The sequence below is a fragment of the Ranitomeya variabilis genome, chromosome 2 (assembly GCF_051348905.1).
Source record: "Ranitomeya variabilis isolate aRanVar5 chromosome 2, aRanVar5.hap1, whole genome shotgun sequence".
Taxonomy (NCBI): domain Eukaryota; kingdom Metazoa; phylum Chordata; class Amphibia; order Anura; family Dendrobatidae; genus Ranitomeya; species Ranitomeya variabilis.
Window position 1 is genome coordinate 988,482,200 of NC_135233.1, and position 18,066 is coordinate 988,500,265.

The 18,066-nt window shown below is 44.6% G+C and overlaps 1 protein-coding gene across 4 annotated transcripts in view; it reads right to left on the reverse strand.

Moving 5' to 3' along the window:
• Positions 1–7,393: 7,393 nt before the first annotated feature.
• ATG4B (autophagy related 4B cysteine peptidase) overlaps positions 7,394–18,066 on the reverse strand; it is a 53,310-nt gene continuing 42,637 nt past the window's right edge. For all 4 annotated transcript variants that reach the window (XM_077290970.1, XM_077290971.1, XM_077290972.1 and 1 more), the window contains exons 11-13: positions 11,698–11,754; positions 10,301–10,394; positions 7,394–8,135 (exon numbers count right to left, since the gene is read on the reverse strand). In XM_077290970.1, the coding sequence (XP_077147085.1) occupies positions 8,062–8,135; positions 10,301–10,394; positions 11,698–11,754 (225 nt within the window). In that variant the 3' untranslated portion in view covers positions 7,394–8,061. The remainder of the gene's footprint in view (positions 8,136–10,300; positions 10,395–11,697; positions 11,755–18,066) is intronic.

Consider the following 18,066-nt stretch of genomic DNA (forward strand, 5'->3'; position numbering starts at 1 on the left):
GTGAGGTGTAGGACATTTGCAATGCCTGTTAACTGTATACATGCCCCAGATACTGTATATGGAGGATGGAGAATGTTGCCCACTGGTGTGTAAGACTTTCTGTGGTTGCGAGGTGTCAGAGTACCGGGTAGAGTGGTTACCTGTCCATGTCCAGCCCTGAGTGGGCTGTACTCAACTACAGAGCTGTGAGGAAGACAGAAGTAAAGAACTGCTTCTTCAGAATGACAGTGGCCATCTTGCATCTCAGGCAAAGAGACCAAGGAACGCACATCAGCTGCAGGACAGTTGGTTGGGGGCTGCAGCCAACGCAAGTGTTAGGTGCTAATCTAGTGCATGGACCGGATGGACCAGAGATGTATCTGGAGCAGGGAGAGGTGGCCAGCGGAGAAAAAGTCTAGCAACCCTCTTGTGGAAGGATCACATGGCAACCTGTGTCGAAGCCTTTAGAAGCAGTGGTTCAGCCAAACTAGATGTCAATATTACCATGGGGAGGACCCAGGGCATGTAGCGGATTTAAACCTGGTCTACTTAGTTGTTTTGCCCAAGATAAAGGTTCAGTTGCACACATTCACATATCCGGCTTCCTCTCATGTACACCTGAGGCAACAAATCAATTACTTCATTAGTTGCATCAGGTGTGATGTTTGATTGCATGTTTGCCATATTTCTCAATCAAGAGAGAGGTCCAAACATTTTAAAAGATTCTTGCCTTGAACATAAAAGGAAAACTATACAAAAAGATAGAAAAGGCATTGACGCTGACACAAAAGCATAAGAAAATTCAGCTCCAATATGCTCAAAACCATATAAATAAGCCACAAAAGATTTTAGTCAGTTTGGTGGAGCAATAAAACAAAACTGGAACTTTTTGGGCTTCTGGAGGAGAAAAAAATGAATCATATGCTGAAAAGATCACCCTGCCTACAGTCTAACATGGAGGTGGCTCAGTGATGCTGTGCAGTTGCTTTGTTTTCCCCTCTGCCACTGGAAACCTGCAGTGTGCGGAGGAAAAGCTACAGTCAATCAAGTATCAGGAAATCCTGAAAGAAATAATAATGCCGTCTGTGAAGAAGCTGAAGCTTGAGTATTGTTGAATCTTCCAAAAGGACAATGATCTCAATCACACCTGACCTTTTACCATGGCATGGTTAAAGTAGTCCTGGAAGATTCTGGAGTAGACGTCACAATCCGCTGCCTTGAACATTTTTGGTCGAATTTGAAGAAGGTGATTGTAGCATACAAACTCAAAAATATTAGTGAACTGGATATCATTGCCAATGAGGAATCGGCTAAGATTCCTCAGGAATGCTACCAGGAGCTGGTATATGCATCAAGACTGAATCAAGTTATGCAGTATCAGATGTGCAGTGGTGCTAAGGCTAGGCAAGATCAGGAGCCAACAGCGCACTCCAACCATCCATGCCAGTCTCCGGGCAGTGCTTACTAGCTAAATAGGAAAGAGATTGTAAGCACTGCACAATGTTAGCCTCCATTGCTAGACTGCAGTGGTTGCCTGTTTTATTGGTAATGAGCAATAAAGTTGCTTTGCTTTACAAACATTATCTAGTTGTACCCATCTATGAGGGTGGGAATAACCCTTTTAAGGCTACATTTGCATGATGAGTATTTAGTGAGATTTTGAAGCTTGAGATGTTCTGCAGCATTTCTGCACTGATTAGGTTATTTGCATTTTTTGATATGTGATTTTAGCAAATTTTTGATGTCATGTTTTAACCCATTCACTCCCAGCCAATTTTTACATAACCTTCTTCCCAGAGCCATAACTTTTTATATTTCCATCAATCTAGCCATATGAGGGCTTGTTTTTTTTTTGCGGGATGAGTACTTTTTAATGACACACTATTTATTCTACCACATAGTGTACTGGAAAACAGGAAAAAAATTCCAAGTTTGGTGAAAAAAAAGTGAAATTCCACATTTTGACTTTTTTTTTTTTATTTACCATGTTCACTATATGGTAAAACTGACCAAGCAATATAATTCTCCAGGTCAGTATGAGTATGCAGATAGCAAAAATGTATTGGGGTTTTCTCATTTAAGTGGTGAAAGAAAAATCTTTTTCGTTTGTCGCCATTTTTCCGAGACTGGTATTGTTTTAATTTTTTGAGTGAGGGCTTATGTTTTCAGCCCTGAGCTAAAGTTTTTATTGTTCCTTTTTGGGGTAGATTCGATGTTTTGATTGTCTTTTATTCTGCGTTATTGCATTGTTGTGGTAGCCAAAAAAACGTAATTTTTTTTCATTACGCAGTTTACTGATTGGACTAATTTATTTTAGATTTTGATAGATTGGACATTTCTGAACAAAGCGATACCAAATACGGTGTATTTTTTTTTTGTTCTATTTTCAATGGGGCAAAGGGGTGTCAATTTGAACTGTATTCAATAGTCTAGATACAGTGCCTACAAGTAGTATTCAACCCCCTGCAGATTTAGCAGGTGTAATAAGATGCAAATAAGTTAGTTCAAACTTCAAACAAGAGCAGGATTTATTAACAGATGCATAAATCTTACAAACCAAAAAGTTTTGTTGCTCAGTTAAATTTTTTATAAATTTTAAACATAAAAGTGTGGGTCAATTATTATTCAACCCCTAGGTTTAATATTTTGTGGAATAACCTTTGTTTGCAATTACAGCTAATAATCGTCTTTTATAAGACCTGATCAGGCCGGCACAGGTCTCTGGAGTTATCTTGGCCCACTCCACCATGCAGATCTTCTCCAAGTTATCTAGGTTCTTTGGGTGTCTCATGTGGACTTTAATCTTGAGCTCCTTCCACAAGTTTTCAATTGGGTTAAGGTCAGGAGACTGACTAGGCCACTGCAACACCTTGATTTTTTGCCTCTTGAACCAGGCCTTAGTTTTCTTGGCTGTGTGCTTTGGGTCGTTGTCTTGTTGGAAGATGAAATGACGACCCATCTTAAGATCCTTGATGGAGGAGCGGAGGTTCTTGGCCAAAATCTCCAGGTAGGCCGTGCTATCCATCTTCCCATGGATGTGGACCAGATGGCCAGGCCCCTTGGCTGAGAAACAGCCCCACAGCATGATACTGCCACCACCATGCTTGACTGTAGGGATGGTATTCTTGGGGTCGTATGCAGTGCCATCCAGTCTCCAAACGTCACGTGTGTGGTTGGCACCAAAGATCTCGATCTTGGTCTCATCAGACCAGAGAACCTTGAACCAGTCAGTCTCAGAGTCCTCCAAGTGATCATGAGCAAACTGTAGACGAGCCTTGACATGACGCTTTGAAAGTAAAGGTACCTTACGGGCTCGTCTGGAACGGAGACCATTGCGGTGGAGTACGTTACTTATGGTATTGACTGAAACCAATGTCCCCACTGCCATGAGATCTTCCCGGAGCTCCTTCCTTGTTGTCCTTGGGTTAGCCTTGACTCTTCGGACAAGCCTGGCCTCGGCACGGGAGGAAACTTTCAAAGGCTGTCCAGGCTGTGTAGTTCCATAAGCCTTCCACTTCCAGATGATGCTCCCAACAGTGGAGACAGGTAGGCCCAACTCCTTGGAAAGGGTTTTGTACCCCTTGCCAGCCTTGTGACCCTCCACAATCTTGTCTCTGATGGCCTTGGAATGCTCCTTTGTCTTTCCCATGTTGACCATGTATGAGTGCTGTTCACAAGTTTGGGGAGGGTCTTAAATAGTCAGAAAAGGCTGGAAAAAGAGATAATTAATCCAAACATGTGAAGCTCATTGTTCTTTGTGCCTGAACTACTTCTTAATACTTTAGGGGAACCAAACAGAATTCTGGTGGGTTGAGGGGTTGAATAATAAATTACCCTCTGAAAAAACTTTTCACAATTTAAAAAAAAAAAATAAACAAAGAAATAACATTCTTTTTTGCTGCAGTGCATTTCACACTTCCAGGCTGATCTACAGTCCAAATGTCACAATGCCAAGTTAATTCCAAATGTGTAAACCTATATAAAATCAAAAAGGTGGCGCAGAGTCTAAGTGCTAATGTGGATTTCCTGCAGCGCTACCAAACAAACCTCCACTAACGGTTTGTAGAAAGTCCAGATAAACGTAATAGTATACCACGTGTATACAGGTACGCGCAAAAAAATAGCACAGTGAAAAAACAGGCTTGACCTTTAGTTAATAGCAAAATCTTCCTACCTCCATGGATGAGTGAAGGTCCGTAATGTTTCTGCTTTCGTTCCAGAATCCAGCAGATATCGTAGTAAGAACAGGTGGCTGCCCCGGCCGGCAGCAAGCCACCACTAACTAAGAGGTTAGTTAGTGGTGGCTTGCTGCCGGCCGGGGCAGCCACCTGTTCTTACTACGATATCTGCTGGATTCTGGAACGAAAGCAGAAACATTACGGACCTTCACTCATCCATGGAGGTAGGAAGATTTTGCTATTAACTAAAGGTCAAGCCTGTTTTTTCACTGTGCTATTTTTTTGCGCGTACCTGTATACACGTGGTATACTATTACGTTTAAATGTGTAAACCTGCTAAATCTGCAGGGGGTTGAATACTACTTGTAGGCACTGTAGCTAATGCACTGCTATGTTTAGCACAAGCTATGTATAGCAGAAATTACGATCCCCTACGAATGGCAGCCACAGGCCGGTGTTCACAGTAGGATCTTATTGACAGGCACGGAGGTCATCAGCAGGCCCCCATATGTCAGGACAACCCATTGGTGCTGCATTTTTGATGCATTGAAAATACAGTGTCAAAAACTTAATTGTAAGAACTTAACACAATAGAGCTAATGTACAATCCCTGATGGAACATAGATTGCATTGTTTGTCAGCCTTCAAAATCAGTTTTGACTTTTCTGATATATGCATTTTTTCCGGTACAAAAAACAATTTAAATTTAGTAGAATGAAAAGTGTATGGATAGGAGTATGACTGCAAAATCAGACTGCACAGTGTTGATCTGGAGTTTTGCCAGACACGCAGGTCTATTTTTGTTAGCCACTGGGGCATATAAAAGTAGTAAAAGATTATATTCTTGGTTATATGTTTTGCCGACTAACCTCCAGTGTTATTTACGCTGCATGAAATATCCTGTAACTTGTGTGAGGCAGTGTGACACAATGTACTCTCCAGAATCATATGAATGAAAAGAATAGTGAAGTTGATAAGTTTAACACCGATTTTATAACAGGGACCCTGTACTCCTAAATATTAAAAAGAGAATTGGATTACTGTAGCTTTAACTTATTTATGGTAGCCTCCAGATGTACACATCTCTCACAGCTGTAAACGACAAATGTAACATACTGTTCACCCAGCTTTTAGGCTATGTGCACACGATGCAGATTTAGTGCGGATCCGCAGCGGATTTTTCCGTGCAGAAACGCTGCAGATCTGCACTGTGATTTACAGTAGAATGTAAATCAATGTAAAAAAAAAAAGCTGTGCAGATGGTGCGGAAAAATCCGTGCGGAAATGCTGCGGATTTAAAAGAAGTGCATGTCACTTCTTTTGTGCGGATCTGCAGCGTTTCTGCACCCTTCCATTATAGAAATCCGCAGTGGTGAAAACCGCTGAAAATCTGCACAAAATCCACATCAATTCCGCATAAAAACCGCACAAAATCCGCAGCAAATCTGCACCTGCGGATTCTGCCGGGAGATGCGGATTTTGTGCAGAAAATTCTGCACCCCATTCCGCAACATGTGCACATAGCCTTATACAGTGCATTCTTACATATAGAAAATATGGTTAATTTACACTTAAAGCATAGTTAGAATTTGGACAGTGTACACAGCATTAGATAGAAGGTTTCAGCATGTAATGTATTAATCAGTATGTAAGCTAGGATATGGTGGGAATAAAAGAGGTAATTTAAAGAAATGAACTAATTGATTCGCAGGACCCTGGTCCAGAGCCTCGTCTGGGGTCCGTGGTCATCAGACAATAGCCTTGCAAACCTCCTACCTGCCTACATCCTCCGCGCCCCTTCTGAATTGTAGGCGTGACATGATCGTTGTGGCGTGATGCACACGTGACTGTATACAGAGTTTACTTTTTTGTTATCAGTTTACCATAGAAGATAGAGCCAAGTATGTTGACAGCAGGTTCCAGCCATTTTTGTCTCAACACTGTTTGATCTTTCGCTGAAAACTTGGGTAATCTTTACATTGCACCCAACGATGCCACTGAAGAAATTCTAATAAGGAAATATTGCTGAGTAGGATATGTTATAAAATCTTCTATTCCCTGATCCCTACATGTGTAGCTGAGGACTTGATGAGGTGGTTGGCCTCATCTTACCTGATGTCCATTGCAGACAGCATAGAGGACACCAGCCAGAGCACCTACATTTTCCCAAACTACCTGTTAGATCTGCACCAGAATGGGATATAGCTGGCGGTTTACTGGAAAACACAGAATACTTCCCTTCCTAACTTTTGACTAGTATAAAGGTACCTTCACACTAAGCGACTTTGCAGCGAGAACGACGACGATCCGTGACGTTGCAGCGTCCTGGATAGCGATCTCGTTGTGTTTGACACGCAGCAGCGATCTGGATCCCGCTGTGATATCGCTGGTCGGAGCTAGAAGTCCAGAACTTTGTTTCGTCGCTGATCACCCGCTGTCCATCGTTGGATCGGCGTGTGTGACACCGATACAGCGATGTGTTCACTTGTAACCAGGGTAAACATTGGGTTACTAAGCGCAGGGCCGCGCTTAGTAACCCAATATTTACCCTGGTTACCATTGTAAAAGTTAAACAAAAAAAACACTACATACTCACCTTCTGATGTCTGTCACGTCCCCCGGCGTCCACAGGGTTACGCGCTGCTGCCGAGAGCTTCCTGCACTGACTGGGTCAAAGCAGAGCACAGCGGTGACGTCACCGCTGTGCTCTGCTTTACTGCCGGAGCTGACACATTCAGTGCAGGAAGCTCTGAGCAGCAGCGCGTAACCCTGTGGACGCCGGGGGACGTGACAGACATCAGAATGTGAGTATGTAGTGTTTTTTTTATTTAACTTTTACAATGGTAACCAGGGTAAATATTGGGTTACTAAGCGCGGCCCTGCGCTTAGTAACCCAATGTTTACCCTGGTTACAAGTGGACACATCGCTGTATCGGTGTTTTTTTTTTTTTTACAATGGTAACCAGGGTAAATATCGGGTTACTAAGCGCAGCCCTGCACTTAGTAACCCGATGTTTACCCTCGTTCCCCTGATCGTTGGTCGCTGGAGAGAGCTGTCTGTGTGACAGCTCCCCAGCGACCTAAACAGCGAAGCTGCAGCGATCGGCTCGTTGTCTATATCGCTGCAGCGTCGCTGAGTGTGACGGTACCTTAAGACAAAACAAGATTGCGGAGGATGACATTTTTGCTTTTTAAAGTGTTACTATCCCGTTAATTGGATCTTTTTAAAAATAAAGTCAGCTGGAGAAACTTTTAATAACATTGAAATAAATATTTAAGTCACAGGATGGCTACATCCATTTAACTAGGCGACTGCTATACTGAAAGTTAGTAACAAGCGCTGTCCTCATGATGGTCTAAATCCGAATCATTGAGTACTTTCAGCATATTGTGATCTGGTCAGAAGACCGAGCAAGGCGTAAGCTGAAGACAATGGAGAAATTTCAAACAATCACAAAGAAAAAAAACAAAACAAAAAAACATTTGTCACTGAAGGCAATTAAAGGCTTTTTATGGAATTTTTCATCCCAGTAAACTTAGAAGATGTATATTCTCTCTGATGGTACCAAATGAGAAAAGTCTGCCCAGCCAAGAATCCTGATCTTCGTGATGGAGTATTCCACATCTTCACAGATGGCCAGACTTCCTTCTCTTATCTTTGCACGTGGAATGTAACAAAACTGACTCCAAACAATGCACTCGATCCTGGACGCGTCTGGGCACCCTAGCGTTAGGCACCCTAGCGTTAGGCACCGTCTTACGATACAGGGCTTTGTATACAGGACAGTTCTTATATCCAGCAATGTTTGTAGTTTCTTATGAAGAGGAAAGAAGCAGCAGTCTCATCACTGTGGAATATTAACCTTTTCCCCTTTTTATAAGTCATGTTAGTCTTTTATTTTCTTCAAAAAGATAAAATTTCAAATTCTTCATCTTCTGAGTCAAAGAATCTGTCAAGGCGGTCAGCATCTGAGGAATCTAACACAAGCATGAGTTGTTATTTTATTTTATTTTTTTTTTAAGTCTAAAAGTTTTATTATATTTTTATACAGTGGATATAAATAGTTCACAAACCCCTGTTAAAATGCCATGTTTTTGTTATGTAACGAAAAAAAAAAAACAAAGCATACCAATAAAATAATTTCAGAACTTATTCCACCTTTAATGTCACTCATAATTTGTACAAATCTATTGGGAAACAAACTAAAATCACTTTAGGAGTGGGTGGAAATAAAAACAACAAAACTAATTAGCCAATCACAATTTAATATTAATTAGTGGTCAGTACACAGCTATCACCATTTACAATTATTATGATTAACCCCATATCAAGTTTAGATGTTCTAGTAGGATTTTCTTGACTGTTTCCTAGTTGCGTCTTACAGCAAAATCCATGGTCCATAAACAGTTTACAACACTGCAAAGGGATTTTACGATTAAAAGTTATCAATCGGAAGGGAATAAAATTTTCCATGGAATTAGATACATCACGGAACACTGAAGTTGTCTTAAATTTAGCACTAAAAGGGCATTATCTAGAAGTGGATGTCCCTCAAAAATTCATGGAGACACAAGAAAATTGGTCTGTGAGACTGCCAAGAGGCCTACAACAACGTTAAAGGAGCTGCAGAAATTTCTGTCAAGTACTGGTTGTGTGCTGCATGTGACAATCTCCAGTATTCTTTGTATGTCTTGCCTTTGAGGTAGGGAAAATGGAAGCCTTTTTTAATTGAAAAATTCGATCTCAGCTATGTTTTGCCAAAACCTACAGCATGTATGCCAAAAGCACGTGGAGAAACAGCCATGGTCTGATGAAACCAATGTGGAATTTTTTGGACATACTTCCAAAAGATATGTTTGGGGCAAAGCCACAACTGCACATCACTTAGAAGAACACCATACACAATGAAGCATAGTGGAGGCAACATTATGCTTTAGGGCTGTCTTTTGGTACATGGAACTGGGGTTTTAGTCAAGGTTTAGGGAAATCTGAACAGGTCCAAATATCAGTCATCTTTGCAATAAAACCCTCAGGTCTCCGCTAAAAGCTACAGATGAATTTCACCTTTCAGCATGACAATGAAACTAAGCATACCTCTAGATCAACAAAAGCATGGCTTTGGTCAGAAGATCTAAGTTCTGGAATGGCTCAACCAGAGCCCAGACCTGAATTCAAGAAAATATGGGTGACTTGAAGAGGCCGCTGTACACAGGAGATGCCCTCACAGTCTGATAGCTTTGGAGCGCTGCTACAAGTAAGAGTGGGCAAAGATTGTAAGTTCTAGATGTGCCATGTTGATAGACACCTACTTAAAAAAACCAAAAACATTTTCATAAATTCAGAGGGTACATCAAAATAGTATCAGTTTAAGGATTTGCATATTTATGCAACAACATTATTTTATTTCTTTATTTTTCAATTTATTTGAACACCTTATAAGTGACATTAAACATAAGTTCTGAAATGATTGGTTTCGGCATGCTATTTTTACATGACAAAAACTGCCATTTTAACAAGGTTGTGTATACTTTTGATATACAGTGCAGGTGGTGCAATTTATCAGAGTTGAAAGTATTACCAAAAAGGCTAATTATTAGTAATTACAAAGTAAGAAACCCCTCCACCATTCCCTCTGCCAGAACTGAAATAGAAGTGTCCACAATATGAACGTAAATTACTATATGGCCAAATTCTAAGGCACGATGATGTATTTTTTTTCCCCGCAACTTTTCTGCAGGTGTATACTGGCTAGTCTGCTTTGACTATTGTGTTTTTTATACACTTTTTTCCCTTTTTGATGCATTATTGCAGATTTGAAGCAGGTTTTTTTTGTGCTTTTTTAATGCAGGAATGCTGGGAGTCTGCAGTAAACAAAAATACAATTGAGCTTTTTACATGCATTTTTTCAGGTTTCCCATAAAAGCTTAGTGGGGGGAGGTGGGAGTGGGCCCCAAAAAACATACAGTTCAATAGAATTTATAAATATGTGTTTTCTTGAAATCACGCCTACTTTGCTTGAACTGGTAAATGCAGATTTTCTGCACAAAACAAATGCAGTGGAAAAAAAGCAGTGTGTACGTGGGAACATGGCCTAAGGCTGAAATAGTTTTACCCCTAATACAAGCAATGTGGCTGCACTTACCTGGAGTGAGGTTGAGCACATCAGGGTTTGATAGATGGAGCGGCAGCTGGTCAACCACTTCAAACATAGGCAGAGATCCCCCAGTAAGTGATATCTGCAAAGAAACCCAATATATCATTGCATTCATGTGATCAGCCCAGATCCGTACACTTTTCATAGGAAGTCTCCAGATCAGCTCCTATTCTATTCTTTTCAATAGCAGTATGTCTGCACTATCCAGCAACAGCCCCGAAACAGTGACCGGGAGCTGCGGAGTTCTGCTCAGTGCACCGTTTACATCCAGACTCTGCTGGGACTGAAAACAGTAGATTGTGAGGGTTGGACCCCACAACCCCATTGATCAAATATTGATGACCTATTATCATAATAGGTCATCAATATAGAAGTACTGGAAAAATCTTTTAACAACCTATAATGCACATTTTCATCATAGGTAGCTAAGGAAAGTACGAGGCCGGCTCAGGAGCTGATCTTGCTTCGTATCAGGCAGATGCCAGCTGTCTTACAATAGCCAACATCTGCCTATAATGGATCTGGCTCCGATTGCTGAAATTTAACCATTTAAATGCCGATGTCAATCTATGACAGGGGCATTTAAGTAAGGTCATTGTACACTCACGTGCACCGTCTCTGGATTAGTCTCAGTGCTGTGATCAGTGTTTCGATGGGTTAACATGCCAGAAGGGGCCTGCAAAAGACCCCTGTATAACGGCTATAATAGTCCTTGTGTGAAGTTCACCCACAGGCTGAGCTTCAGAAGAGAATCATGATTATCTATTCACTGCAATACTGTTGTATATTGCAGCATATAAAGAACGCAGACTCAAGTCCCCTTTAGGGTTTAAAAAATGAAGTTTAAAAAAATATATATACCGTATATATACCACTTTCCCCTTTAGAAATAAAGAGAGAAAAAAAACATTTGGCATCGTCATGTACATAAAGGTCCGATCTATCAAAATATAAAATTAATCAGCCCAATAAAGTAAATGTCGTAATAGTCACTATTCCTCACTAAAAGAATGCAATAAAATTGTATCGACCCAAGGCTGGAATCAATAAAACCGTCCCACCGGTCACACAACGAGCTTGCTTACAGGTCTCAAAAAAAAGGTGACAATTCATTAAAAAATTATATATATATATATATATATATATATATATATATATATTTTTTTAACTTCTGAATTTTTATTTCTTAAGTTTGGTATCTTCATAATCGTACTGACCTGGAGAAAATATCAAAATGTCAGAAATGCCATATTCTGGTAACTGCACTTTCCAAAATGTACCCCAAAGTGGCATATACAAGCATCGGCTGAGGGTGCAAAAAAAGAAAAAAAAAAAAAAAAAGAAGAAGCCCTCAGCTAGTTCCGTGAATTTAGAAATTCCCTGACCTTTCTAATGCGCTGGCACCAGTCATCAAAATCGTCTTCAGAACTGCAAAAGAATCCCTATAGTAAAGAGAAGAATGAGAATGTTTTCAGGATATTACCAACACTATTGGCAATGAAACACAATAACCACCCATAGTGGACAATGTGGATTTTTTTCTTCCTACTGTAATTCAGAATGCATGTCCAGAAGTTGGCGACATCCACCCTGGTCTTGATTCTACTTTTGGGCAGCTCACTTTCTAACTACAAAATACCAAAATAAGGCTCCATTCACACTGGTCTTTGTTTATACAGAAAAATGCCCACAATTTATTAAGTGTTTTTTTCATCAGTAAAAAAAAGGAGATTTTTGTGTACTCACCGTAAAATCTTTTTCTCCGAGCCACTCATTGGGGGACACAGGACCATGGTGTTATGCTGCTGCCACTAGGAGGACACTAAGTAAACAGAAAGATTAACTCCTCCTCTGCAGTATACACCCCTTCACTGGATACAATTTCAACCAGTTCGGTAGTAAAGCAGTAGGAGCATGAACAAAGACAAACTATGTCAAAACCAAAGAAGTAACAACAAGCCAAAACAGGCTAACAGGGTGGGTGCTGTGTCCCCCAATGAGTGGCTCGGAGAAAAACATTTTACGGTGAGTACACAAAAATCTCCTTTTCTCCTACGCCTCATTGGGGGACACAGGACCATGGGACGTACAAAAGCAGTCCCTGGGTGGGGAGCAATATGCTAATACCCCATGTACCACCAGCTTACTGAGGTACCATTGTGTGCAGAATGCGCCTGCCGAGGGCAGCGTCTGCCGAAGCCTGAGTATGGATGAGGTAGTGCTTCGTGAAAGTATGCAGACTGGACCAAGTCGTAGCTTTACAAGCTGATGTGCGGACGCCTGGTGCCGAATGGCCCAAGAAGCACCGACCGACCGGGTGGAATGCGCCTTAATCCCAGCTGGGACAGGAGTGTTCCTGACACGATAGGATTCCTGAATAGCGGAACAAATCTACTTGGCTAGAGTGGCCTTTGAGGCAGGTAGACCCTTCCTATGTCCCTCCGGAAGCACGAAGAGGACATCCGACTTACGGAAGGGAGCCGTGCGAGATATGCACCTCCGAAGAGCTCTAACCAGATCCAGAGTATGGAGAGCTTTCTCGATACAATGAGTAGGTGCAGGACAGAAAGACGGCAAGACAATGTCCTCGGGAGAGGTTCTCAAAACCACCTTGTATGGGTGCAAATTCAGAAAAGGGGGGGGGGTCGGCAAGAGAGCCGCCAACTCAGAAACTCTCCTAATTGACATAATTGCCACTAGAAAGACCACCTTCCATGAGAGGAGGGTGAGAGATGTCCTGCAATGGTTCGAAAGAGGCCTCCTGAAGAACTCCGAGAACCAAGTTAAGATCCCATGACGCCAAAGGCATTCTATAAGGAGGGACCACCCGGGAGACTCCTTGGATGAACGTCTTAAGCGATCCTTCGTTGGAATAGAACAGACAAGGCGGACACTTGTCCCTTGAGCGAGCTTAGGGCAAGGCCTGACTCTAAACTTGATTGGAGAAACTCCAGAATGGACGGAATGGAAAAGACTAAGGGCAAACGTCCATGGGTATTGCACTATGAAAAGAAGATACGCCAGGTGCGATGATAAATGCGCATGGATACAGGTTTCCTAGCGCGAATCATGGTAGAAGAAACCCCCGGAGAGAATCCGGCTTGGGCTAAAATCCAGGATTCAACGGCCACGCCGTCAAAGACAGGGCCCCAGAGTTCTGGTGGCAAATTGGGCCCTGGAAGAGAAGGTCCGTGCGATCTGGAAGGCGCCAGGGGGTGTCGGTGACCATTTGGACGAGTTCCGCGTACCATGCTCGGCGCGGCCAGTCGGGCGCGACGAGAATCACCGGTCTCCCCTCTGCTCTGATCTTTTTGATGACTCTCGGAAGCAGAGGAAGGGGCGGAAAAATGTATGGCAGCTGGAACGGATGCCACGACAGAACCAGGGCATCTGCCCCGATGGCGCGAGGATCGTGGGAACGGGCAATGAACTGGGGAACCTGGTTGTTGAACCTCAAGGTCATGAGATCCACATCCGGCGTCAGCCAGCGAAGGCAAATCTGCTGGAAGACTTCCGGATGGAGGGACCACTCGCCCGAAGCAAGACTTTGGCGACTGAGGAAGTCCGCTACCCAATTCTCCACGCCCGGTATGTGGATCGCCGATTGTAGCGAGTGATTGGTCTCTGCCAAGCGCAGGATGTGGGAGACTTCGCGCATGGCTGCTCTGCTGCGGGTTTCCCCTTGTGGGTTGATGTACGCCACGGCTGTGGCGTTGTCAGATTGAATTCTGATGGGATGACCTGCGAGAAGGTGGTGAAAGTTGTGTAAAGCGAGAATGATCGCTCAAATTTCCAGGATATTGATTGGGAGACGTGACTCTCTCGTGGACCAACGACCCTGTGCCGTGTGGTGAATAAAAACTGCACCCCAGCCAAAAAGGCTGGCATCGGTAGTCACCACTAACCAGCGCACAGGAAGAAAGGATTACCCTTGGTTCAAGGAAGACTGTAGTGTCCACCACCTGAGGGTCTGCCGGACCTGTGGGGGTAGATGAAAGCGACGGTCGAGAGAAACCGGGCTTCTGTCCCAGGCTAAAAGGAGCGCCTGTTGCAAGGGACGGGGATGGCACTGCGCAAACAGAATGGCTTCCATCGCCGCAACCATTTTCCCGAGGATGCGCATCGCAAAGCGAATGGAGTGAGGGACTGGGCGGAAGAGCCTGCGCGCTCCCTGTTGTAAGGATAGAACCTTCTCTGGAGGGAGAATGACCAGCCCGCGGGAAGAGTTCAAAATCATGCCCAGGAAGCAGATTTGCTGGGCCAGCACTGGAGATGATTTCTCGAAGTTGATCTTACAACCCAGGCGAGAAAGAGAATCCACGGTGATGCTCACCGACTCCTCGCAGGCAGACTGGGACGGACCTTTGATTAATAGGTCGTCCAGATATGGCAGGACTACCACTCCCCGAGTGTGAACAATGGCCATGACAGCCGCCATGACCTTTGTGAAGACTCTGGGGGCGGAGGCAAGTCCGAAGGGCAAGGCCACAAACTGGAAGTGTTCTTATTGGGCTGCGAAGAGCAGGAACTGCTGATGAGAGGGAAAAATTGGGATGTGTAGATAGGCATCTTTGATGTCTGTGGATGCAAGGAACTCTCCTTTTTCCAGGGACGCGACAACGGAACGGAGGGAGTCCATCCTGAAGTGTCGGACCCGTACGAATTTGTTTTAGCAGTTTGAGATCCAGTATGGGCCGTAGAGTCCCGTCCTTCTTTGGGACCACGAAAAGGTTGGAGTAAAACCCCGTGAACCTTTGGTCTCGAGGGACTGGAGTGATGACACCGTCCTTTTGAAGCGCCTGTATGGCGTGAAGAAAAACTCGATTTTGTATCTGGAAGACACGAGCTCTCTGACCCACTCGTCGTGAACGACCGAGAGCCACTGTTGACGGAACAAAAGAAGGCGTCAGCCTACTTTGTCGGTGTCCGCCGGACACGCCAACGAGTCATTGAGAAGATTTAAGGGATGCGGACGGCTCAGGGGCAGACGGCCTGGGTCCGGGTTTCCAGGAACGGTTTGGTCTGTATGAGACCTGGGAAGTTCTGTTGTCCCGACGTCCCGAACCAGGGGAAGAGGACGACAAACTGGAGTTGTTACGAAATGACCGGAATCGAAACTGCTGCTGATTCCGAAAGGGCCGGGCCGGTTTTTGCTGGGGAAGAAATTCACTTTTTTTTTTTTTTTTTTCCTCCGGTAGCGTCAGAAATGATTTGGTCTAGGTTTTCCCCCAAATAAACGACCCGCTTAGTAAAGAAGAGAGGTCAGCGACTTTTTGGAAGCAGAGTCTGCTCACCAGTCGCGGAGCCATAGGGCCCCCCCGATGGAAATTGCGTTAGCAGCCGCTTGCGCTGCGCAATTAGCCGCATCTATGGAGGCGCTAACAACAAAATCTCCGGCCTGAGCTAACTGGTTAGCTAGTCTGGCCGTCTCTGGGGGAAGATTACTGCCGTGGACGGTAAAGGTCAACACCTCAGCCCAGGCCACCATTGCCTTAGCTACCCAGGAAGCTGCAAAGGATGCAAGGAGGGCTGCTCCTGAGACTTCAAAGACTGAGCGAGCCAAATAATCTGGCGGTCAGAAGGGTTTTTGACCGATGAATCGTCTGACAGAGAGAAGATTATTTTGGATGCAAGCCGCGACACGGCAGGATCCAGAAGGAGAAAGAAGTAAGCCCTTCACCAGATCCCTTGAGAAAGGATATTTAGCTTCCGTGGCTTTTTGAGCCGTAAAGCGCTTTTCTGGGTGCTCCCTGTGTTTTGGATAATATCCTGAAACTCAGGGTGATTAGCAAATATCTTTTGGACGCGTTTTCCTGAGAGGAAGCAGATTCATCGTCCACCATTAATGCCTGACCAATAGAGGAGTCTTGGGTTAAAGATTCCTCCGACTCATATACTGAGCCCTGTACGCTGCGACCCTCAGGGGAGGGGGAGCGAGAAGATGAGCTTGCAGAAGCTGAAGCTCGAGCATGTACGGGAGATGGGGAAAGGGTCCTTTTCCTGGAACCCCGGGAGTCCCGTACAACGGTGTGCCCCCTGTGGTCGGACAGCGCCGCGCCGTTACCAGATTCCGTCGCAGCCGACGGAGGTGAATTCTGGTTTAAGGAGGACCCACGGAAAGAGTCCAATGCCTTGACCAAGGATTCCACTGAACGTGCGCGGCCCACTCAGGAGACGACATAGGAAGTGGCGGCAGAAGGCAGCTGCGCACTGGCCAGGTCACAGTTCTGGCACAAGGGGGTACTGTGGGCACTTGGCAAAGCAGACTTGCAAGTGGCACAAATGGTAAAAAATACAGTGTGCTTTTTGTCCCCTTTTTTGCGTCCATAGATTGAGACATAGTGAATGTCTATCTCCGATAAACCGCAGTAGCAGTTATGTGAGCAGGGAAGGGGTTAAGCTTTTCCCTATGTAGCGGAGCAGCTTACCCACGGTCCTGAACTGGTGTCCCCAGGGAGGAAGAGAGGGAGGTAGCGTTTTCGGCTGTATTTCCCTGTAGCAGTGGAGTCCCAAGATGGCGCCCGAGATTTGCAGGGCTCTTCTCATTCAAAACGAGAAGCGCCTGAACAGTGGGCGGGGCTCCGGCGTGGGCGGGGTTTTTGAACTGCGGCCTAGTCCGGCTGGAGAAGCCGGGGACTAAATTAGTGGAGCCGGCCGGCGAAGCGCTCTGGCGGCCGCGACGCCGCGCCTAACGATCGTCGCTGGCATCTAGCCAGCGGTACCTCTCCCCAGGGCCCCCGGACCGCTTCTTCCCACGCCGGCAGCGTAAGGAAGATAGTACTCACTGAAGGAGGGACCACCTCCAGCTCAATCGATCCTCCCCGTGTCGGGGGACGGAGAGCCTCCTGAAGCATGCTTGCCTTCTCAGGGGACTTACAGCTGTGCCTCCCGCATGGAGATTTTGCAGGGTTCTTCTGCGCCTGCCACAGGGGGCTAACGGCTACTGTGGGGACTACGAGACGCCAAGATGAGGGCTTGAGTGCGGTGGAGCCCGGGAGATGCACATAAGAGGTAAACTCCATGTGCTCGCCATCTTACAGGGGGGAGAGCGGGACCGTATAGGAACCGTCGCCCTAGCGTAGATTAGGCATGCCCCATACGTCGCAGGAGAGGGACGGGGAGGTATACTCGCCGTGCTCGCCTGTTGATGGTTCGGGGAAGAGCGGACCCTATTAAAAAAGGAACCCGTCGCCCCCTTCACTCCGTTAAGTAAAAAATTAAAAATTTACAGAAAACTAAAAGCTTTAAAATAAAAATTAAAATAAGAAAGTTGGGGCCTGAAAACAGACCCAAGTGCCTCCTACAGACACTAAGCAAGAACTGGTTGAAATTGTATCCAGTGAAGGGATGTATACTGCAGAGGAGGAGTTAATCTTTCTGTTTACTTAGTGTCCTCCTAGTGGCAGCAGCATAACACCATGGTCCTGTGTCCCCCAATGAGGCGTAGGAGAAAGTAAAATCGATCAGTCTGGAATGACAGAGCCAATGTCTGATTCATTGCTGCCCATAGCTTGGGCAGTATGCATCAGCTGTTAGGTTCCCTTTATAGAATAATCTGTGCTTTTCTTTATTAGCATTTTAGGTTTTCTGTACTCTATATAACAATGTATATACCTTTTTTAGAATATGAGTATACATTATTATTATTATTATAGCGCCATGGCACTTTACATGTGAAAAGGGGTATACATAATAAAAAACAAGTAATCTTAAAACAAGTCACGACTGGTACAGGAGGATACAGGACCCTGCCT